Here is a 20,604-nt window from a genome sequence, read left to right on the forward strand (position 1 = left end):
AAAATCGCAGATTATTTGGCGCCCGCATGTTTTTTCTCTCCCTAAATTAAATAGACTGCCAATGACTACAATCCGTTTTAAAAGCATAAAAGGCTTCTTTCAAAAATTTTAAAGACAAAGTTTTATTCAGAAGCCCCGTTTTGCGGAATATGGATAATTTGCCCTTGATGAACCATTGCGAATCAAGCGTAAAATTGCGCTCTCTCTCCATCTCTCTCCGCCCCGGTGCTGTCCGTCACCCATCGCTTTTTATTCATCTCCAAATTACATTAATGTCATGTGTTGAGCCCCACGCCCCTGTTTTGCTTTTTCCCCCTCCCTTTCTTTTTTAGCAAATAAGCAACCTAACTCGTTCATGTCATCAGCATAATCACTTAGGAGAGGTCCCTGAGGCCGGGAGATCTGGGTCCTATCCTCTGAGGGGAGACGGAGGTTTGTGTAACTCTACTCAAACCTGAGGGGGAGTTCGGAGTGTTTGGTCAACGACAGTGGTTCCTGGAAAAGATCTGAATCGCTTCATAACCAAACCCAGCTGCGGTTCTGCTGCGGGCTGCAGCGTCTCTGTGCGTGCATGCGTGCGTGCGGGTGCTTTTTCATCTGAATGAGGTAGACGGAGAGGAAGGGGTTTCTGGAGGAGAGATAGAGAGGGAGGGAAAAGAGGAGAGGGGAAAAAAAAGTTTGGTCTTCTTTTTCCCTTGACTCTTTTTTTAGGCATGAACGCCGAGACCTGTGTCCCATACAGCGACATGACATCCATGGATTCATATTATAGCCCCTCTGCTGCTCAAGGTAGGGATCACCAGGCGGACCACTTTAGGACATTTCCAGCTAGTGACATCAAATACAGCTCCACCGCCTTCCTGTCCAGCAAAGGTCAGGCTTACGGAGAGAAGTCCCGGAGCCCCTTCCAGCAGGAGTGCCAGTCATTGGATGCCGCCGCAGCTGGGCAAGGCTCTTTCAGCAAATACCACCTCTTCATGCAGAGGTCCTCCTGCAAAACACCGCCCGCGGAAGACAAGCTACTCCCGGAGAGGGGACACAACGGAGCGCTCGTCCCGTGCTATGGTGAGTGGAATAAAACACGGGTTTCCATTTAAAAAAGTTTTGTAAAAAGTACATTAAAAAAAGTTCCTTATAAAAAGAGATGGTAATTAAGGGTAGAGCATTTAAAACTCTGTATCATAAAAGAAGAAATCCACCTAACCGTTTGGATGTTGTCAGCCATCATTCATTGCTCGGCTTTCGCAAAATCCGCCTGACTGGATGGAATAATGCGCCGGAGCTGCTCCGTCTGTCCAAAAGTCGTTTTTGAAAATAAAATTCGCCCTGCATCCTCTTCGTGTCATCTCTACGACAGCATCTTCCTCAATATCAGCAGCAACACACAGGACAGCAGCGCGTAAAAGAAGAAAAAAATCAACAACATGGCCCTGCAGCTGCAGAGCGCGCAGCCTGGTTATGAAGACGACTGACCTCCTTGTCCCTCAAACTATCAAATTGTCTGTTTGGACATCAAAATCAAATTAGGGCGCAATTAATGTGCTAATCTGCATTACAATCCTTAAAATTGGAGCTGAGTCGGACAATTGAATTAACGGGTTTTCAGATGGCACACGCGGGGAGGTTCAAATTAATAATATTTGTGTGTCATTGCTCGGCTTGATTGGGTCCAGTTAGATTAATTTGCACAAGGAAAACTGCTCTAATTAGTGACTAATTTAGGTGACTTTAAAATTAGGAACTTTCCCCCTCTGTCTTTTACATAGAACCTGCATGTTTTAAGGTTGTTTGCAATTTCTCACCGAAAATGACGCAAATCCTCCATAAACCATGATTAAACTGCTAAGACGAATTATTTCAAAGACTCAAACAATCTTCACTGACAAATGAGCCCTAAAATATCTTAAACTGGTTGTAGAAAATAATAATAAAAAAATATACACACATTTTTCTTTTACTTCTGTCTACTTTAAATAATAACACGTACACAAATCTGTATTCAGCCGCACGATAAAGAAAACCGTGCGCTCAGGTGTTGTTTTCTTTTTCCTTTTTCTTTTTTTGCACAACAGAGCAATTCTATTCGTTATCATTTTTATCGAACTCCTTTGCGCTTTCACGTTTCAACAAATGTTTTTTTTTTATTATTATTATTATTTTAAGAAAAAAAAAACATTTAGGTAATTTGCATTTTAAAAAAGGAATGAGAACGAGCTATATTTTAAAAACTCAAAAAAATATTTTAATGTTTAAAAGCAAAAGATCAAGCTCAATAATGGACATTTCTGGACATGACTGGGCGCTTTTGCGTCATATTTCGCTGCGGTTCTCCGACCTGCATATTCATCATTCCTGCAATGAATCTGAAGAGCAGTTTTAAGATGTTTTGACAGCTTAGTCTTCTGGTAGCTCTTTATGGCTCCATCTTGTCAGGACCAGTGAGATAATTCTTCTTTTTCCTTTCTGCCTTTCTTCTTTCTTTTCTTTTTTTTTTCTTTTTAGCTCATGTGGGTCTCTTAAAACCGGCTGTTAAGTTTTTAGCACCCATTAACCCTGATATAGATCCGGTAAAAAGAGATGAAATAAAATTTTATATTACGTTGTAAACGAGGCACTTGGTAGGCTGAGTTTAAAAACCGTAAACACTCAGGATGCGAGACAGGAGGGTAAAATAAAATAAATAGAAAAACCGAAATACAAGTTTATTTATTTATTTATTTGTTTGTTTGTTTGCAACACATCCTATGAGATGAATAATATTCGAAATACGTTAAAACCTCTAGTTTCAGGATAATTATTTTATAGTTTCATGATTGTTTAAATGTAATGTAGGCCATTTCTTAAATCAGGTTCTTTAAAGTCTAAAATACGCCAGAGCGGCTCGTCTGGCATTCTTGTTTTACAGCTAAGCGGCGGATTCACCGTGAAGGAAAGGCAGGAAAAAATATCTCGGCCCTAAAGACAGAGGAACTCCGCCATTAATACAACTCAGATGTCAAACTTTTTTGTTTGCTTTTATCCCCCCTCCTCCCCCCCCTCACACACACACACACACACACACACACCCCCCCCCCCCCCCCCCCCACACACACACACACACACACACACACACACACACACACACACACACACACACACACACACACACACACACACACCCCTTAGCTCACACTGACTTGACCCCGCACTGACAAACCTCTTCCTTAGTACCTCCTCAAGCTTTGGATCAGAACAGTTCCTACTTTAATCGCGTTTAGGATCACTGACGCAAAGATGAAAATAAATAACGACTCACGTGGCCTGATAAAAATAAAAAAAACTGAAAAAAAACAACAACATAAAAAATAAGAGCCGGAGGCTGCTTTACTCATAATTATCGCTGAATGGTCTTACTGACTTCTGACTGAGTTTAAAAGGTGGAAGTAAAATATGCTGAACCTGCTTAAGAAAAAACAAAAAAGATAAATGATTCCTTCTCTGTTCCGTACTAGAAAATACTGAAATATTTCATCTGCTGGTTCACTTCCTTTATCAGAGATGTATTTCACCCAGAAGGGGCTCAAGCTATCAAAGATGGGTTCTGGTGATGTGATATGCAGTCTGATATTCTCAGATGGTTTAAACGCTGAGCTGCCTAACCAGCAAGCTGTCAGCTTCAACTGAGACGCTTTTGCCTGACAGAAAGCAGAACGGTCGCTTGACAAATATTTACCTACATTTGGTTCACTAAACATGTTGTTTACAGCCATCAGGCTGTCAGTCATGCTGCTGAGAGTAACCAAGGACAGAGGAGAGCTCGGTGCGTTGGTTTTATCACATCAAGAGCATCACAACAATATGCAGAACAAGCATTGATAGGATTAGTTTTTGTTTCTAAAAGAATTGATTAATGAATAAAAAAACTTAGAAGTACTCACTAAGGATAGTGTGGCAAATGATTATTTTGGAGAGGCACACCAAAACAAAACGGCAGGTCAGATGGTCACAAGCATTAAGGTCAGGATAAAGGTCAGCGTTTTAGACAGAAACATTTCCTTAAAAAAGTGCTTAATAATCAAAACTAACAATCAAAATGCTTGGTTGTAAGTACTATGATGTAGCTATCATCATTAGTTATTAGCATAAAAGCAATATAAGATCTCTGTTGTGTAGACCGCAGAATTATAGACACAGCTCCCAGGATACGACTCCTGCCAAGAAACATTTCTAAAAACACTTAAGATCAACTTTCAAAGATTACAAAAAAGTCTGGCTGCTCAGAAGGGAAAATATAAAAGAAACACTGAGGAACTGTGCACAGTTGCATTCTACTTTAGGAAATGAGATGAAATTGTGCTGCTAATTTTTTATGAAAACATACTGTAAAAGTGCTGAACTTTTTAAAAATACTACAGAAATCTATCTATCTATCTATCTATCTATCTATCTATCTATCTATCTATCTATCTATCTATCTATCTATCTATCTATCTATCTATCTATCTATCTATCTATCTATCTATATTTATGATTAGACTGATCAATATGTCAATAACCTTAGTGTCCCTAGAGACTTCCTCTTTTGATGTCCCCATGTCTTCTCTCTGTGTCTGCGGGTGTTGACCTTTAGCTTGGCTTCTCTGCCCCTCATATGTTTGGAGAAGAGGGTGAGTACTCCTCTGAGCTTGCAGCAGAGAAATCATGTGAAACTCAGGCTGAAACTCTTTGGTGTCAAATTAAAACTTGCTATAGCTTTCAGCATTGGGTTCCAGTTTAACAGTATAGCAGGTCGTATTATAATCCATTAATGCTTGTGATCCCTTGTCATATTTGACCTGTGGCACAATTGAAACTAATAAAAGCTATCATTTTACCTTTTTTTGTCTGATATAACCCTGCAGGCTGGATGTTTTGGTTCTTCAGAGTGTTTAAAGAACATTTTGGATATCATTTCAGCATCCTGAGACTTTGTCACTCTTCAGGGTTTTCAGTTCCCCTTTGTAGCCTTTTTTGACCCCAACACAACCACTTCAGCCCCTGATAACAGTCGTCTGTACAGATTGGTTGGAGCAGGGTGTAATGGGAACCAGCCCAGCGGCTCGGACGGCCGAGGAACGCTTCAGCAAGTCCCTGACGTGAATGGAGGTGACAGGGACTCAGGATCATTTTACCATTTAGCCTAAAGTTTGGCAGGATAATTTACATTAGGCTCAGTTTGCATGGCCGACTGAGAGCAGCTGGACAGAAAAATGCTCATGAAGTCCATGAGTTCTTTTGGTCTCGTTGATTCTGTGTCATGTAAACTGAAGTCTCCTACAGAAGCAGGACTGGATAAGGCAGACGGAGCGAATTAAATGTTTTAATGCTCAGAGTGAAGCAAGGTCAAAATCATAAGTTTGTGAAGGTAGCTGTTATGCATGGCATTGCGGTTTCACTAAATCTAAATCATATAAAACTTTACAACAGGTTTTGAATGTTTGGCATTGTTCAACTGCATCAGTGAGCGAAGAACATAAAACTGCTTTACAAAATGTAATGTTCGTATTTGTCTTTTTCCTATTTTTTATGTGTTAAGGAAATGCGTGAGAAATTAGAAACCTTATGTTCTCTCCTAATAACTTGGTGTTAGTGAGCGGGTTTCGCCAAGATTGCAGATGAGGATAAATATTAGCTCCTGTTTGTTTTTGTGGATTTTTACATAAATTGAACTGCAGTTTCAGACTGTGACTTTGAAATTAATGCATTGTGGAAGATGATCAGTCGAAGTTTAATTATTTTGTTCCCTGAAACGGTGCAAAATTTTTTTTTACATATATATATATATATATATATATATATATATATATATATATATATATATATATATATATATATATATATATGTATATATATATATATATATATATATATATATATATATATATATATGATGGTTTCATGAGCTCCTTAGTTAAAAGCAGTGAATCATCTCCTTTGTTTTTTTTTTCAGAAACCTGCTTTTTGATTTTATAAACATAAACAATCAAACAAAAACACAGTTAAGCTTCAATCTGCAAAATGTAGATGTTTAAAATTTTGTCCTGCTGGGGCGACTGCATGGGAACAAATATTTTAAATCAAACTGGTAAGGAAACTATGAGAGAGAGAAAGAGTGTGTGCTCAGGCAGATTTAAATGAATCAAGCATTTTTTCATTGACTGCATGTTTGCTTCACATAATATTGTATTATCCGTGATAGCTCAAAAAGCATTGTTTTAATGTTTTCTGCAGCTCTTAAATTCAGTTTGTTCTCATACTTTGATGAAGAAGCTTTATTTTCATTTCAATTTAGGCCCTTACGTGCAACGCATGTCAGCACATGACGCATGTCATTTTTATAAAAGGAAGCAAAATTATATTCCCTGAAAACGTTGTTTTGAACGTTCGTTGTTATCTGTCCTTATTTGAAGATTGTCAAATAAAAGGCATTGATAAGATCTTCGGCCGTGGTGCGAGGCATATGTCATTTGAATTTATATTTTTAAAATAAACTCTCCAAACAAGATTTTTTTATTTTTAAGTCTATAGGAACAACTTGTAGAAACAGAATTAGATTAGTGAATATTTTTTATAATTATACCTAAAGTAATTTAGAGGAGGCCAAAATTCGAGTGCTCACCAAACGGAGAGGCAAGAGTATTGGCAATAAACACTACACTTTTTTAAAATGCTAATATCTCAGCTGAAATATGATGTTCTCCTTGTGTTTTATATAATGTTGCTGTCTTATTTTCTAAATATGATAAGAATTTTACTGGCGCTGTGTGTTGACGTTAAGTTGAGGTTGCAAACAGCTTTTGTCCCCCTCTAGTGGTAAAAAAAAAAGTAATAATATTGAATACTACTACAACTACAGCTATAATAATAATAATTATTATTATTATTAAACGAATGAATGATGACAAAATGTTGTGGCTTTTTCAGATTAGATCCTGGAACTTTTAACATCTAAAAGTACATAAAATGGATATTATGCATTTCCTTTTCCGCCTTTTATCTCATTTTGCTCCTTCAACATTGGACAGCTCATCTTCTGTTTAGGAAGCATGTAGTTAATTGCTCTCCCTATTAATATGTGGTGTGTAATTTATAGTATTTCCTTTTAACACTGTGAGCTGACCCCAGTCAGGGCAGTCAGTAAAAAGTCAGGGAAGGTGCCCTGTCGCTTTACAGCCAGTTGAAATTACTCTTTGATGTTGCAGCAGTAATATCTGTCCGGGCGGTTTTGACCTTCTAGCCCGTAAGGACTTGTTCATCGACATGCACACAACCTCACAGCATTACACTGTGAGTTAAGGATATTATTAGATCAGTAAACACATAAATGTTGCTTTTGGAAGCAGACTTTTTACGCCAACTGCAGTGAAGTCAGATGGAAGTTTTCTTTGCTTTTTATACCCTACTTTCTAAGCACCTAATTGCTAGGCATCTTCTCTGTGGACATGCAAAGCTACAGCAAAAACAATGTTATTTCTCTATATAAAGACTATGTCCGCATTTTCACCTGAAACAGACGAAATTAAAATTAAATGTGCTTCTACTGATGTCTCTGCCTCAATGTTCTGTGTGAGCTGCATTTAAAAGTCTTACATATGTTGAGATGAAACGCCAAATACAGTCCTTATGTCTTTGTTGGAGTTTGCATCTCGACACTGTTCATATATATGGCATTGCTTGCAGGAGGTTTTAATATTTGTCTCACCTGTGACAGATTTGAATGGATTAAAAGCAGGAGATTGTTACAATATCACGGTCTTGCCAAAAAACTTTAGGGATGCATGTTTGGGCAAAATCCTTTGATCAGGAGAGAGGCCTCATGATTTCAAACAGCCTGAGCGCTTGCGCTTTATGGGGACCACGAGTCCCAGCAAAGAAAACATGACGCAACAGCAGTTTGACATTTGCCCCCTTTGAAGCACAATGGGAAGACGTGGTCAGGTACACCAGGAGTCTATCTCCAACTATGTTGTAGAGTTTTGCTTCTTATAAGGCTTTTTGTAAAACTAAACAAAAATAAAGTAAATCACCCTCCAAATTTAGTTAAATTTGTATGTCTGCATGCACAGCTCTACCACTGCAAGCAGGAGCGACTCCAGATAAATTATAAGTGGTTGCTGAGGGGGAGCGACACTGGTTATTTAGGAGTGACACACCTGAACCGCATAATGGCAACAGCAATTAGTCGACTCGACGCAACAATGATTCCAGACACATATCAGAAGTGGTTCTGGAATGGAAAAAGCTGACTAACATCAAGCCTTTATATGGGCCCAACTTTACTCGCTACTAGAAGTAACATCTATAGACAAATAGCCTGATCTGTACCATGGAGAGCAACCATTTCAAATCAAATCTACCAATTATGCTATGATGTATGGCCAATATCAAATATTGACTCAAATGTTGAGTCAGAATTGTACCAAAGGTTTGTTGATGTCAGTCAAAAACATGCAGTCTTCTTGTTAGCAAACGTCTAAACCAGTATTGGAGAGTTTGTTTTGATATTAGAACCTGCATTTTTTCTAATATGTTCCAAATGTTTCTGCATACTAATGAAAGTTGTGTAAACTTAGTTATTTTGGTATAAAACACTAAAAGTGGTCAAATAAATAATGATGTCAACAAATATTATTTTATCTCAAAAATGTATTTGAAGCTTCCATGAGGTAGAAAAAAAAGTTTATAAAAAGAGATAGCTTTCTTCCTGCTCCGCTTTTTTGTATTTTCATGACAGCAATATCAGAAACATAAAGCAACTGCAGTTCAGTTTTCTTCAACACCTCCTGAATTAGTAAGAGTTTCTATATCTACTCAAGATCAGACATCTTGTTGATTTTGGATTCTTCATCATTCATTCAAGACCCAGTTTTGGTTCTTCAATGAATGATGCCCGGGGTGCTGCCTCTCTCTCCCTCAACCTTTGCATCACCCTTACTGTGTGTCACTGTTATCCCCAGATTTTCTGCTGTTCATGGTGAACCTTCATAACACTGACTTCCACAGAAATGGTCCCAGGTTGCAAAAAATGTAATTTCCTGGCACTTATTGTACACGTGTTTCTTATTAATTGTTTTATATTATGGCACAAGGACAAAGCTTAATCAAAAATTAGTCCTATTACTGAGACTGCTCTTCTGCGAGAACAATTGCTGTTTATTGGTAGATATGGAACTGTCTGGTGCAATAATTAAAGCTTAAGTTATTTTTCTTATCAGTCTGAATTTAGCTGTATATTATAGTGATTCAACCATGTCTAATACTTGCCAGGGAGTTAATTAGAGGACTATTTCTGTACCTCGGGGGATGCTAAATAAGCAGTAAGAATGGAGATCATCAGTGAAGAGATGACTTTAAGCTTCACTGAACTGTTAAATCATCTGACCTAATAGAAAAACAGGTTAGAAAAGAAAAGAACCCAGAATGGCACTTTGAGGAACTTTTTGTCTTCTGATATATGCTTTGAACTAGGGAGTACTCGCAATGCCTACTCCACATCTTTCAAGAAAATACTGTGGTGTAACATACATGCTAAGTTCAATACACACAGTTAAGCCCAAAATTACCCATACCATTTGGAAGATTTAAATTTAAATTTTAGCTTAATAATTAAGCAATAAGGTCAGTTAAAGATGATTAAAATTCAAATAATAAAGATGTTTGGCACATTTTAAGTGCTTTAGAAACTTCTAAACATTGTTGGATGAGCAGATAAGCTTTAGATGTCAGCAGTCCTAAAAATAATTTGGTAAAATAATAATAGGATGTGTTACTGAAACTGAGTGAGACAGCTCTCGCTGAGCAGCCTGTTCCCATGTCCTCCACGGGAATGTGTTATACTCAGGCGATGCATTAGCGGTCCTTTTTTCGTCTTTGAGCTGGATCAGGCAACGTTTCCAAAGGAGCAGCTAGTTCACAACAGAATTCTGGCAGAGGCAAAACTGTGGAAATTCATGATCAGAGAGCTGGCTGAGGTTTTACAGCTAAACTGCAGCCATGAAGAAATCAAATGTGAGTGCAATCGACAGGGAGAATAAGAGATTGTTTTTTTATTGTCTTTGGATCTGTAGAAGCCGGTCAATTTATTTGTGACAATACTGGTGCAGAAATGACTTTTTAGCCACTCTGAGATTTTCACCGACAAACAGCAACTGAGTGGAGAGAATAAGACGAGAAGTGTTTATGAGTGTGTCTTGTAGAGGACAATGCTGGTGGTTAAGAAGGCTTAGTCAGGGAGTGAAATCTGCAATGTTCAGTCACACAACATAGAAAAAAATCTGTAGTCTACTGGGTTAAGCAGCCAGTCTTACAAGCACACGCTAAATGCGCCAACACATTTCACAACAAAATTTCATCACACAGAGTGAGAAATTTCTTTGTTCCGCCCCGTCAGACCTCATAAATTAAAATATTGATCCTTCAAAGAAAGCATTATATCTGAATGGTCTGTCAGAGGCCCGTTACTGGAAGTTTAGTCAAAGAAGGCCCCTTGTTTTCTTTTGTTTGATATTAGATAGAGCTAATAAGATGATCCATGTCTATTCCCAGGAGGAAAATCATTTATGATGGCCCCAGATCAAAAAAAATATCACACAAGGATTTTCATTGGAAGATTTTGTTGGATATACGACCTAAATATTCAGCAGATTTCTGCATGTGAGCCAAGGCAAGAAAAGTGTTGAAAAATGACTGCAAAAAGAATGTTTAGTTTGAAGATGGCACTCTCTCTCTATATATATACATATACATATATATATATATATATATATATATATATATATATATATATATATATATATATATATATATACTGTGGAAATTCATGATCAGAGAGCTGGCTGAGGTTTTACAGCTAAACTGCAAGTGCAATCGACAGGGAGAATAAGAGATTTTTTTTTTTATTGTCTTTGGATCTGTAGAAGCCGGTCAATTTATTTGTGACAATACTGGTGCAGAAATGACTTTTTAGCCACTCTGAGACATTTTCAGCGACAAACAGCAACTGAGTGGAGAGAATAAGACGAGAAGTGTTTATGAGAGGTGTTTATACATATATATATATATATATATATATATATATATATATATACATATATATATATATATATAAATTTTACTGAAAGAAGCAGGTGAGAAGTCCATCTGGCTGGAAATCAACAAGGACTCACTTATTCTGAGCACTTAGGCCAATAAGGTCACCTGAAAAATAAAAATACCTTTGAGGTCCAAATATATCCTGTCTTCTGAAAATTACACTGTATTTTCCCCACTACAATATGTTACACTTATAATTACTCCCCTTTTTTCTAATTTATCTTCAGCTTAATAGAAACAAATTTACAAAGAGTTGTTTCATTCCAATCATTAAGGTATGAAAATAATGCTTTTAAGCGTTTCACACACTTCCTGTTTCTGCAGGTAAGGATAGTTCAGGCCTGACAGACTCTGATTTGGCCCCAGACTCTGATCCACCTGGAATGGACTCCAGATACTTGGCTGTGAAGGACCAAGGCGTCAAGGCAGCCTCCGAAAGGTCGCCGAGCAACGACTTGGCGAGTCCGCTGGAAAAAGTCGATGGTGGCGAAAGCAACAAGGGCAAGAAGAGACGCAACCGCACCACCTTCACCAGCTACCAGCTGGAGGAACTGGAGAAGGTTTTTCAAAAGACGCACTATCCTGACGTTTACGCCCGGGAGCAGCTCGCTTTGAGGACTGACCTGACTGAAGCCCGAGTGCAGGTAAGAGCGTAGAGCCAACACAACTAAATGGACGTCGGGTACATTTATTCTGGAAACAATGCTTTAACAAAAAGCTCTCAAGAGAAAAGGCTTTAAACAACAAAACCTCCTGGACCCTTCAGCATCTGCAGAGATAAAGTCACTCACAGAATAACATGAGAGATTTATCTAGTAATGTGGGAGTGGGGAGAGAGAGAGTGTGTGGGGGAGTGAGAGCTTGCAGAGGCCAGGGGGCCCAGGGTGGATCAGGGGGGCTGAGGTTTGAGCTGCCTGGGCCTCATATGTGCAGTTTAAAGAGAGAAGACTTTCATCAACACATGGCTCTGCAATGTTTTTCCATAGGATTGTCTTGATGGCTTTATCCCTTTGCACTTTCAAAGTTTAGTTTCCTGAAATTGCAAGATCTCTCCTGTCAGTTTCTCTATGAGCTGAGGCTCACAGCGCCCCTCTGACCTTTTGGCTCAATTAGCTTAGAAACTGGTCGCAAGTGCTGTAATGCATTCCCACATCAGAGAGAGTGAAAGAGACCTCCACCATATCTGCACCATGTCTTTGTGTGGTGCATGTGGATGAGGACCAAAGCCCTTGGATTTTCCTTGCTTTTCTTTCATTAAAGACCCGTTCAGACAAGAATGTGTCCCTGCTGTGGTCTCCAGGAGGTGTGAAACCTTTCCCATGGGTTTCCGTTGGTTCGTCAGCGACTGTTATAAGCATACTTCAAGTTCTGGCCAAAACAAGCCTACTATTTTATATTCTGGCTTCGTTCGCTCCGTGTCTGTCAGTTTAGATGAGATAAGAAACTGATCAAAAACAATCACCCACATGATGAGCTGAAACGGTGAGTGGAAAATTCAGGAAATCTGTGCAGCCTCCAGGGCCGTAACTCACTCCAGAGTCTGAAGGCATGCCGCTCTGCAGTTCGTGTTATCACTGACCTGCCCGCTGCAGATGGATGCAGCTTTACAGTCGTCGGCTCTCCCAACTGCCCTCTTAAACACTCAAGTTAAAAAGATAAAAGGCACAAGATGCCTTGTCAGGCAGAGGATAGGGTTTTGTGCTCCACTCAGGTAATTTGCATGCAAGAGGAAAAAAAAAAGACAACTCATCAGGTCAGCATCTGGAGCAAAGAAATGTTAGAACACCCTAAACTAATGATAAAAAGCATATAGCTTTTTTCTTACAAAAGAAAGGAGAGCAAACTGACCTCACCGGTTCATGTTTCACATACACGCACATCAAATAACAGGGGACTTTTTGTTAAACAATGCCAGGGCCTGGTGTTTGCTTTTTTAGTCTCAGGGTTTCAAAGGAAGAAGGTGAAGTCAGATCTGAGTCACATACACTACATGTGAAGGTCAGGGGTCACAGGTCAGGGGTTTCAGTAGCATCACATCTCTCAGATTTGCAGCTCTGATAGTCCAGAGAGCCGAGACGGCATCGGACGTAGAGTTCACCGGGGAAACACAGGTGTCCACATGAGTTTATAGATGAAAGATGAGACGCAGATCCCACCTACAGACAGAGGAGGCAAGACGCTGAGAGCACACCCAAAGGAGCCGAGGAATATCCGCAATGTTATGTCATGATGTGAAGTTGTCTGCTAAACTAAGATAGAATGTGAACCATATGAAACAAGAAGCAACAAGAAGAAAAATAGTGTTTTTAAGTCATCCTGATTTTAAATTCAAGTCATTTTAGCACAGACAATTTGAACTAGCACTGCTAAACTTTTTGTCACTAAACCAAACTAATGTTTGATGTTTAGCACAATTAGCATGACACCATTATTCCCATTTTGTAGATGCCAGAACAAAGAAAAGACAATATGCAAGCATATGTTGCGGAATTTAATACATCGATAAAAGTTTACAACAAACAGCACAGGAAAGCCTGCTGCAAGTCTTACTGGATAAACTTTATTTTTAATGAGTTTCAAATGAAAACAGTAAACATTGATGGTATATCTCTTTAACCTCCGTCCAAAGGTGCCCTCTGATGTCCTCACAGAGAATGTCAAGTTCTCCATTTAGAGATTTGTTTGTAGAAAATGAGAATAAAACTAGCTGATGATGAACATAAACACTGGTCAGACATCCTCCTGTTACGTTATTAGTTTTATGGGAGCTGGAAAACCGAAGCCAGGCTCAACAGCCCCTTTTTTTTCTTCTCCTACTTGGTTTGGAAGGTGAAATGAGTGACAGCAGAGGCGGGTTATCAATCCTCTGAGCCGCGGTCTCACTTCAAAGTGTTTTCAGCCCCCGTACAGCCCTCCTGCTGGGGCCAGTGTGGTATTTCTCTGCTCTTTCTCTCTGGGGCAGTAACATAAATAAAGGCTCATTGAGAGTCTACCAGCTACTTAAGCTGTCAAGGTCTTTACCAATTACTGTCACAAGGCAGTGTGTGCAACATAGAAATATGTTAGAGCTGCATAATAGCCAACAGACTTGGAGCAGGGCAAAAACTGAGATGTTCATGGATTCAGGATTTGAGGAAGAATGTGGCATACTCGATCATTACAATAAATCCATAAAGAAACCTTCAGAGACAGCCGTCTCCGACTGGGTGGTGATGATTAGGCTCAAAAGAAGACATATCAAACATCAAGGAAAGAGGGATTATGGCCTCAAATCGGTGTGCCTTCGGAATTTAGACGAAGACTGTGTCTCAAAGCCAGCGGTTTTAGGCTTCAGGAAATTAAAAGGGAAGATCCAAACAAACACCAATTATCATCCCATCTCCCTTTTCAATTCCCCCTTTTTGGATGATATCAGGACAGCACCAGAAAAATAGTCTGGTGTGAGTTGTGTCCAAAAAGATAAGATCAATGGAAGAGACAACATTTTCAGGAGACAATAAAACCAAATGTTTACATTCAGATGTTTAGATTTGTTTACAACAAAAAAGGTACATGATGATTACAGCACAAGAGACAAAAACACATTTTGATTACTTTCAGATTCTCTACTGGAAAGCCAAACACACTAATTTTTGCAGTAAACACAATGAGATTAGACGTCAAAGACAATTATGGAAGAGAAAACGCACACACTGTGGTCAGACAACAAATAAGCTTTGGTGAGATGATTTTAGAGCTACAAACTACATGTGAATTTCTGTAGTAATTTGTCTCCAAATCATCCACCTCCTCTTCCGCTTCAGTCACACTTGTACAGCTTTAATTGCCTCTGAGTTGCAATTTTGTGACTGTGAGTTTGTGAGTTCACACTAAGGTTGTGGGCTTTTTTTTAATGAGAATCAGATTCCCAATTAAAACATCTAGATAAAAGTACTTCCTTTTGATCTCAAGCAAAAGTGTGTTTGGGTTTGGTAACACTACATTTCTGCTATTCCAGTCTCATTTTAACTTCACCTCAAACTTCTTGCTCTCTTAAAAGATGTATAAACTTTTGTTTTTTATTTGCAGGTGTGGTTCCAGAACCGGAGAGCAAAGTGGAGGAAGAGGGAACGATTTGGTCAGATGCAGCAGGTCCGAACACATTTCTCAACTGCTTACGAGCTGCCGCTCCTAACGCGCCCTGAGAACTACGCACAGGTACAGGAGCAACATGTTAAACGTGTTCAAAACACAACAGTCCAAACAGATAGTTTGAAAAAAACAATGGCATTTTTCCTAATGGGGGTTTATTGAGTGCTAACAGGAGTCTGCACAAGAGATTTTTGTCTTAATAAGAGTAGAATAATTGAGTTCAGGTTTGGTCAGTCTTGTCGTTTTCACTTTTGTATTGATTTATGTTGAAAACTTGGTCTTTTTTACAGCTAGAAAAAAAAGTTTCATCAATGGATTTCTGTTCAGTGAAGAATGGTCCAACTCAGCTTTGATTAGACAGATATAGGATTTTGAAATACAGATGTTCAAGTGAAGTCCAAGTTTATTTGAAAACATCAAAATATCCTTTTAAAATAGAGTTATACCAAAAGCTGTGGGTTAGACATCAACTTTATTGATATTGGCTGCCTGCAGTTTGCTGCTATGCGTTCCTATGGCAACATACTCACCTTTGATTCAACTTGTGAATAACTGATAAAACCTTTCAGTCTTTAGGTTAACAAGGGGTGTCTTAAAATACTACAGGCACATCCCAGTGTAGTAGAATATCATGATAAATATCAAAAATATCATATTCTATAGAATCAGTAAAATCCGAATAATATATTTTATAACTATTTGTGTTAAGTGCATGCTAGATGAATTGCTCTCTCTAAATTGACCCCAGGAGTTTGTATATGATTGGTTACTTTTCTCCTATGTTGTCCTATATTGGACTGGCAACTTGTCCAGGTTTCCAATATTGGTTTGAAAGTGGCCTAATTCAAGGAACGCAACAGTTATAGTTAATTTCCTTGATACTATGCATCTGTGTGCAGTCACTCTTGAAACCTTGACTGTAGTCACAGTGCACATTATATCAATCTCTCCAAGACTCATGTATGTGCTTTCTTTCTAAATTCTCTCATGTCCTGTTGCATACTTTCTTACAGTCTTTCACTCAATGAAACAAAATGCGTGGCAACAGCAAGATTAACATCAAGATAAACTTTGTTGCCCCTAAGGGACAATTTGTTTTGCAGCCAGCAAGGAACAAATGTGTCCTTTGAACAGCTTCTTTAGTCGTGTGGCTCAGTGATGGCTGGACCAGACTCAGGCTAGCGCTCTTACTCATTATTGTGAAGGCCATTACATAAGATTACTGTATAAACAACCAGCAGAGAGGTGTGATCATTTTGTCTGAATATGACAAATCAAATATCTTATTATATATATTTTTTATGAAACCTCTACCTCTACCTTCCTGACAATGTTTTCAGATCCAGAACCCCTCCTGGATCGGCGGCAGCAGTGCAGCATCTCCTGTCCCTGGCTGCGTTGTTCCCTGCGACACCGTGACCACCTGCATGACCCCACACCCCCACTCTGCCAGTGGGGTCTCTGACTTCCTGGGCGTATCGAGCCCCGGTGGACACGTTGGACAGCCTCACATGGGCAGCCTGTTTGGCGGCTCTCCTGGCATGGCTGCAGGCATCAACGCATACGATCTCAACATGGATCCCGACCGCAAATCCTCCAGTATTGCTGCTTTGCGTATGAAAGCCAAAGAGCACAGTGCTGCCATTTCTTGGGCAACATGATGCGCCGATGCACGCTGGATGGGGGATCTTACGCAAACTAGGGGCACTTAATTCAAAACTCTGCAGGAAGAAGTGACTGCCTTTATAAATGCTGCAACAAAAATGATTATGAGCATCGGAGATGACTGGCAGAGATTTGCCAGGTTTCAGTGCCTCTGCTGGAGGAAAGTCGGTGTGAAAGCCTGATAGAAAAAAATCCTGTGTAGTCCTAAAGACAGACAAAGAGGAGGATTTCAAACACTCTCATGCACTTATCTGCCCACGTTTATTGTCTGTGCATTACTATAAGTGTATGCCGTTTGGTGTTTGGTGCTGTTTTCATTTTTACTTTATTTAATTTTTTGTAGGATTTTTTTTCTGAATTCTTTGTACTTTTACAGATATTTCAACCAAAAAAGCAAAAAACAGAAAGTCATTGTTAAATTTTTGAAGCCACAATGATTTCTTTTTTTTTTTTTCATCAACAATATTTTTAGCATTAGCAAATTTTTAATATCTGAAATACTGGGGCTGTAAAGACAAACAAGTGTTTCAGAAAATCGTCCTGCACATCCATCATGTCTGGCTCCTCACTTTCAACACAGCTTTTCGCAAATACTGCAAGTTTAGGAAAGTCTAAACCCATAAGTGATTCGGTTTCCTCACATTTAACTGTCAAGTGGGTGAAATATGATTAGGCTGAGTATGATCGAGATAGGAGATCCACCTGCTGCACTGAGTAGGCCTGTTGATGCCCACAGAGAAGAGGCAATGGACGAGGAAGTGAGAGGGGAGGTGCACAGCAGGCCTGCTGCTCTCTGGACCTCAGAGCCTTGAAACAGACACGCCTCTCTTTGAAAAAAGGACATTTTCTCTAATAAGTGGACTCAACTGAGCCCCTTGCCTTGCTTCAGAGAAGGAAGCGCCCTCTACTCAGTCAGACTGTCAGGAATAACACAGAAACAAGGAATCCCCGTGTTTGAAAGAGAGAAGACCGGCACAGATTACAAATGTGCGTTGACACTTTGAAGCTTTTCAAGGACTTGTCATTGTTTAACTTTTAAGGATTTTCAACAAGAATGTGTCTAGCTGTCAAAGCAGTTAAGTTATTAAGAAACCACAGTCAAAGCTGAACAGGTGGTATTTTTTTTTTTCTAGTTGCTCTATTCAAAGTACTTAAAGCATCAAAGTCACTGTTAATTGAAAAACGTCTTTATAGGGGGATGGCCATGTGACAATAACACAGTCATTAATTATAATCTACATTTCAGGTGAAGCATGAAAGAAGCCTGACAAAAAGTCTAAATCTTTGAAGTTCGTATAATAAAAACATTCTGGCAGAGTTTTAGTATGGATGTTATTGTTAGGTTCAATGTCTTTCAAGAAAGAAGGAAAGATAAAAGAGCTCATCACAGTCCAAAAAACAATTGGCCCAATAAACAGTCCTGTTTCGAAATGTTGCCACTGAAGAGAAGCACAGAACCAAAAACATCTTTGCAAACAGATTCAAATAAAAGGAGATCATTGTAGAACAGCATCTAAAGATACTAAACATGGAGCAGGTTTTAATAAAGTTTTCCATTAAGTCATGTTTTTGTACTGTCAAATCTATGCTCCTGACAACGGGTTATCCGTTTAAAGTACCGGCCCACAGCATAATACCACCTTTGCCACATTTTTGGTAGACTCCTCATTGTAAAACATTGCCCTTTCTAGACTTGCTGATAATCTTTAGTGAAGCCTAATTATACCGGTGCCTACTTAAAATATGGTTAAGAAAATCTTGGCCAGTTGTCTCATGGCCTGTTATTGACTAAATGTCTGATGTTTTCATCACTATAACAAAGAAACAGAAATCAGTCAATTTCCACATAGAGAAATTAATCAAATTTTGTGCTCTACCAAATTTTAAAATTTGGCATAACACATTTTTTGTCAAAGAAAGAATTGTTATTTTTATGTTAAAAGAAATTTAAAACAGTCAAAAGGATAGTAAGGTTATCAATAATAGAGCCTAGGACAACTCAGTTTTTTTGTCATTGTTGAAAAGAACTTTAGTTAAATTCACCAGTTATTATAGGTTTTTTGGTTTGTTTTGTTTTTTGTTGTTTTTTACAAGGGTGTGCACCTTCAGTGAGTACTCAGACTGCTTATCAATAATTTAAAACTGGTTGTACAGTAAAACAACAGGTATTACTTGCTAGATACAGGAAGGAGAATAGGCAGATAAAAGTCAGGTGGACTTAGCCAAATGTTTCACTTCTAACTGGGGATATCATATACTTTAACAATAAGGACTAGTTTCCCCCCTGGCAACAGCTTCCTCTAGTGACAGAAATAGCAAATGAAGTTTTCCATAGTTCTATAGCATAGGGGTGGACATATTTCCTGTGACCAGAAAGCTAAATGTAGGCTTAAAGCATAACAAAGATGTTCATTTTCTCAAAGAGTCAATCTGAAATATTGCACCAGGTCGAAAGGCAGAGGATTTCCCTAAACTGAACCACATCAACTTTCCCTTTTGTTTGGTTGGAGCAGCAACTTACAGGCCAAAATCTGTCAGCAGAGATCACTCTAAAATTATCTGCATTATAGTAAACTCTGTGGCGAAAATGGTAGGATATGTGTTTGCGTGGAAGACAAAGTGTATTCTTTATGAGGTTGCCCCCCCACCCTCCTTTTAGCTGAGGGGTTGAACGAAGGGCGAGCTGTGAGGGCGTCTGTGTGTTCCGGTGTTCTGGGAAAAGGACAGTGCACACAGCTGCGGTCGAGGGGTAAATGCAAAACAAACATGCCTCACACATGCTTCCAGCTTCAGCTGTCACAGCTCTGCTTTCAAACGATTCACCCCTATCACACATGATGCACCGCGCCTCTTCCTGGGCTCGCTTCCATCACGTCCAACAGCCCCAGTGCTGCAGCCAATAATCAGCTGCAGGGTCCGAGGGCCGCACAGATCAGTAAGGCTCTTTAATTAACACAGAGCCCTGTGGAGGCTGAAGACCACCATATTGTGTGTCAGGATGGACGGGAGCATCTGGTTTAATGAAGACTGTCCATCTGCACAGAGCACGCAAACGCTGTAGCACTGAGTTGCTCAGGTTTACAGAACACATACTCGGTGTTCTAGCTTTTTTAAGAGTTTAGGTTTTGCTTGACTTTTTTTTGGTTGTATCTTTTATAGGTCTGTTGATGCGAGGAAGCGTCTTCCTGTCCGCTGCGTTGATTCTGCCATGAATGATTCCATTACCCAGTTTTCTCAGTTTCTGATACTACTGAAGTCAAGTAATCAGCATAGGAGCAACTATATGATGAATATATGTGTTGATGCATTGTTGTACATGGAGAAGATTGATGTGTCGTAGCTCTTGGAATTGTAATTAAATTGATGTTTAGTCAATATTTTTGAATCAGTTTATCAAGTATTTAAACATGCTTTTCAGTACTCTTTGAATATACACTTTTTTATTGAAAACCTGGAGGTGTATACATGTATTTTCAAAGATGAATGAACAGAATTTGTCTGCTTATGTTCTTTAAAAGTTTTTTTCATGTTTGTGGCTTTAAGCTACACTTTGAATTAAGAAATCTGCTCTCGCATGTGTTGTTTGAGTGATTAAAGTACTATAAGTTATTGCACCTTGGTGAGAGTTTATTACCATGGGCATCCAAGTCATTTTCTCACATCTGTGTGGGTCGATGGTGTACTTGAACAGGCTTAGAA

General features: G+C 39.1%; 1 protein-coding gene across 1 annotated transcript; it reads left to right on the forward strand.

Moving 5' to 3' along the window:
• Positions 1-287: 287 nt before the first annotated feature.
• On the forward strand, positions 288-20,519 carry alx4a (ALX homeobox 4a). Its single transcript, XM_028014233.1, has 4 exons — positions 288-1,065; positions 11,434-11,753; positions 15,178-15,306; positions 16,581-20,519. Exons 1-4 carry the CDS (start codon positions 714-716, stop codon positions 16,899-16,901), a joined length of 1,122 nt encoding a protein of 373 aa, XP_027870034.1. The 5' UTR covers positions 288-713; the 3' UTR covers positions 16,902-20,519.
• Positions 20,520-20,604: the final 85 nt, after the last annotated feature.

The sequence above is a fragment of the Xiphophorus couchianus genome, chromosome 4, assembly GCF_001444195.1.
Source record: "Xiphophorus couchianus chromosome 4, X_couchianus-1.0, whole genome shotgun sequence".
NCBI classification, from domain to species: Eukaryota; Metazoa; Chordata; class Actinopteri; order Cyprinodontiformes; family Poeciliidae; genus Xiphophorus; species Xiphophorus couchianus.

Coding starts and splice junctions, on each gene's coding strand:
- alx4a (XM_028014233.1), top strand. CDS start 714: ATGAACGCCGAGACCTGTGTCCCATACAGCGACATGACATCCATGGAT. Junction 1,066..11,433: donor AGCGCTCGTCCCGTGCTATG/GTGAGTGGAATA, acceptor CTGTTTCTGCAG/GTAAGGATAGTTCAGGCCTG. Junction 15,307..16,580: donor GCCCTGAGAACTACGCACAG/GTACAGGAGCAA, acceptor CAATGTTTTCAG/ATCCAGAACCCCTCCTGGAT.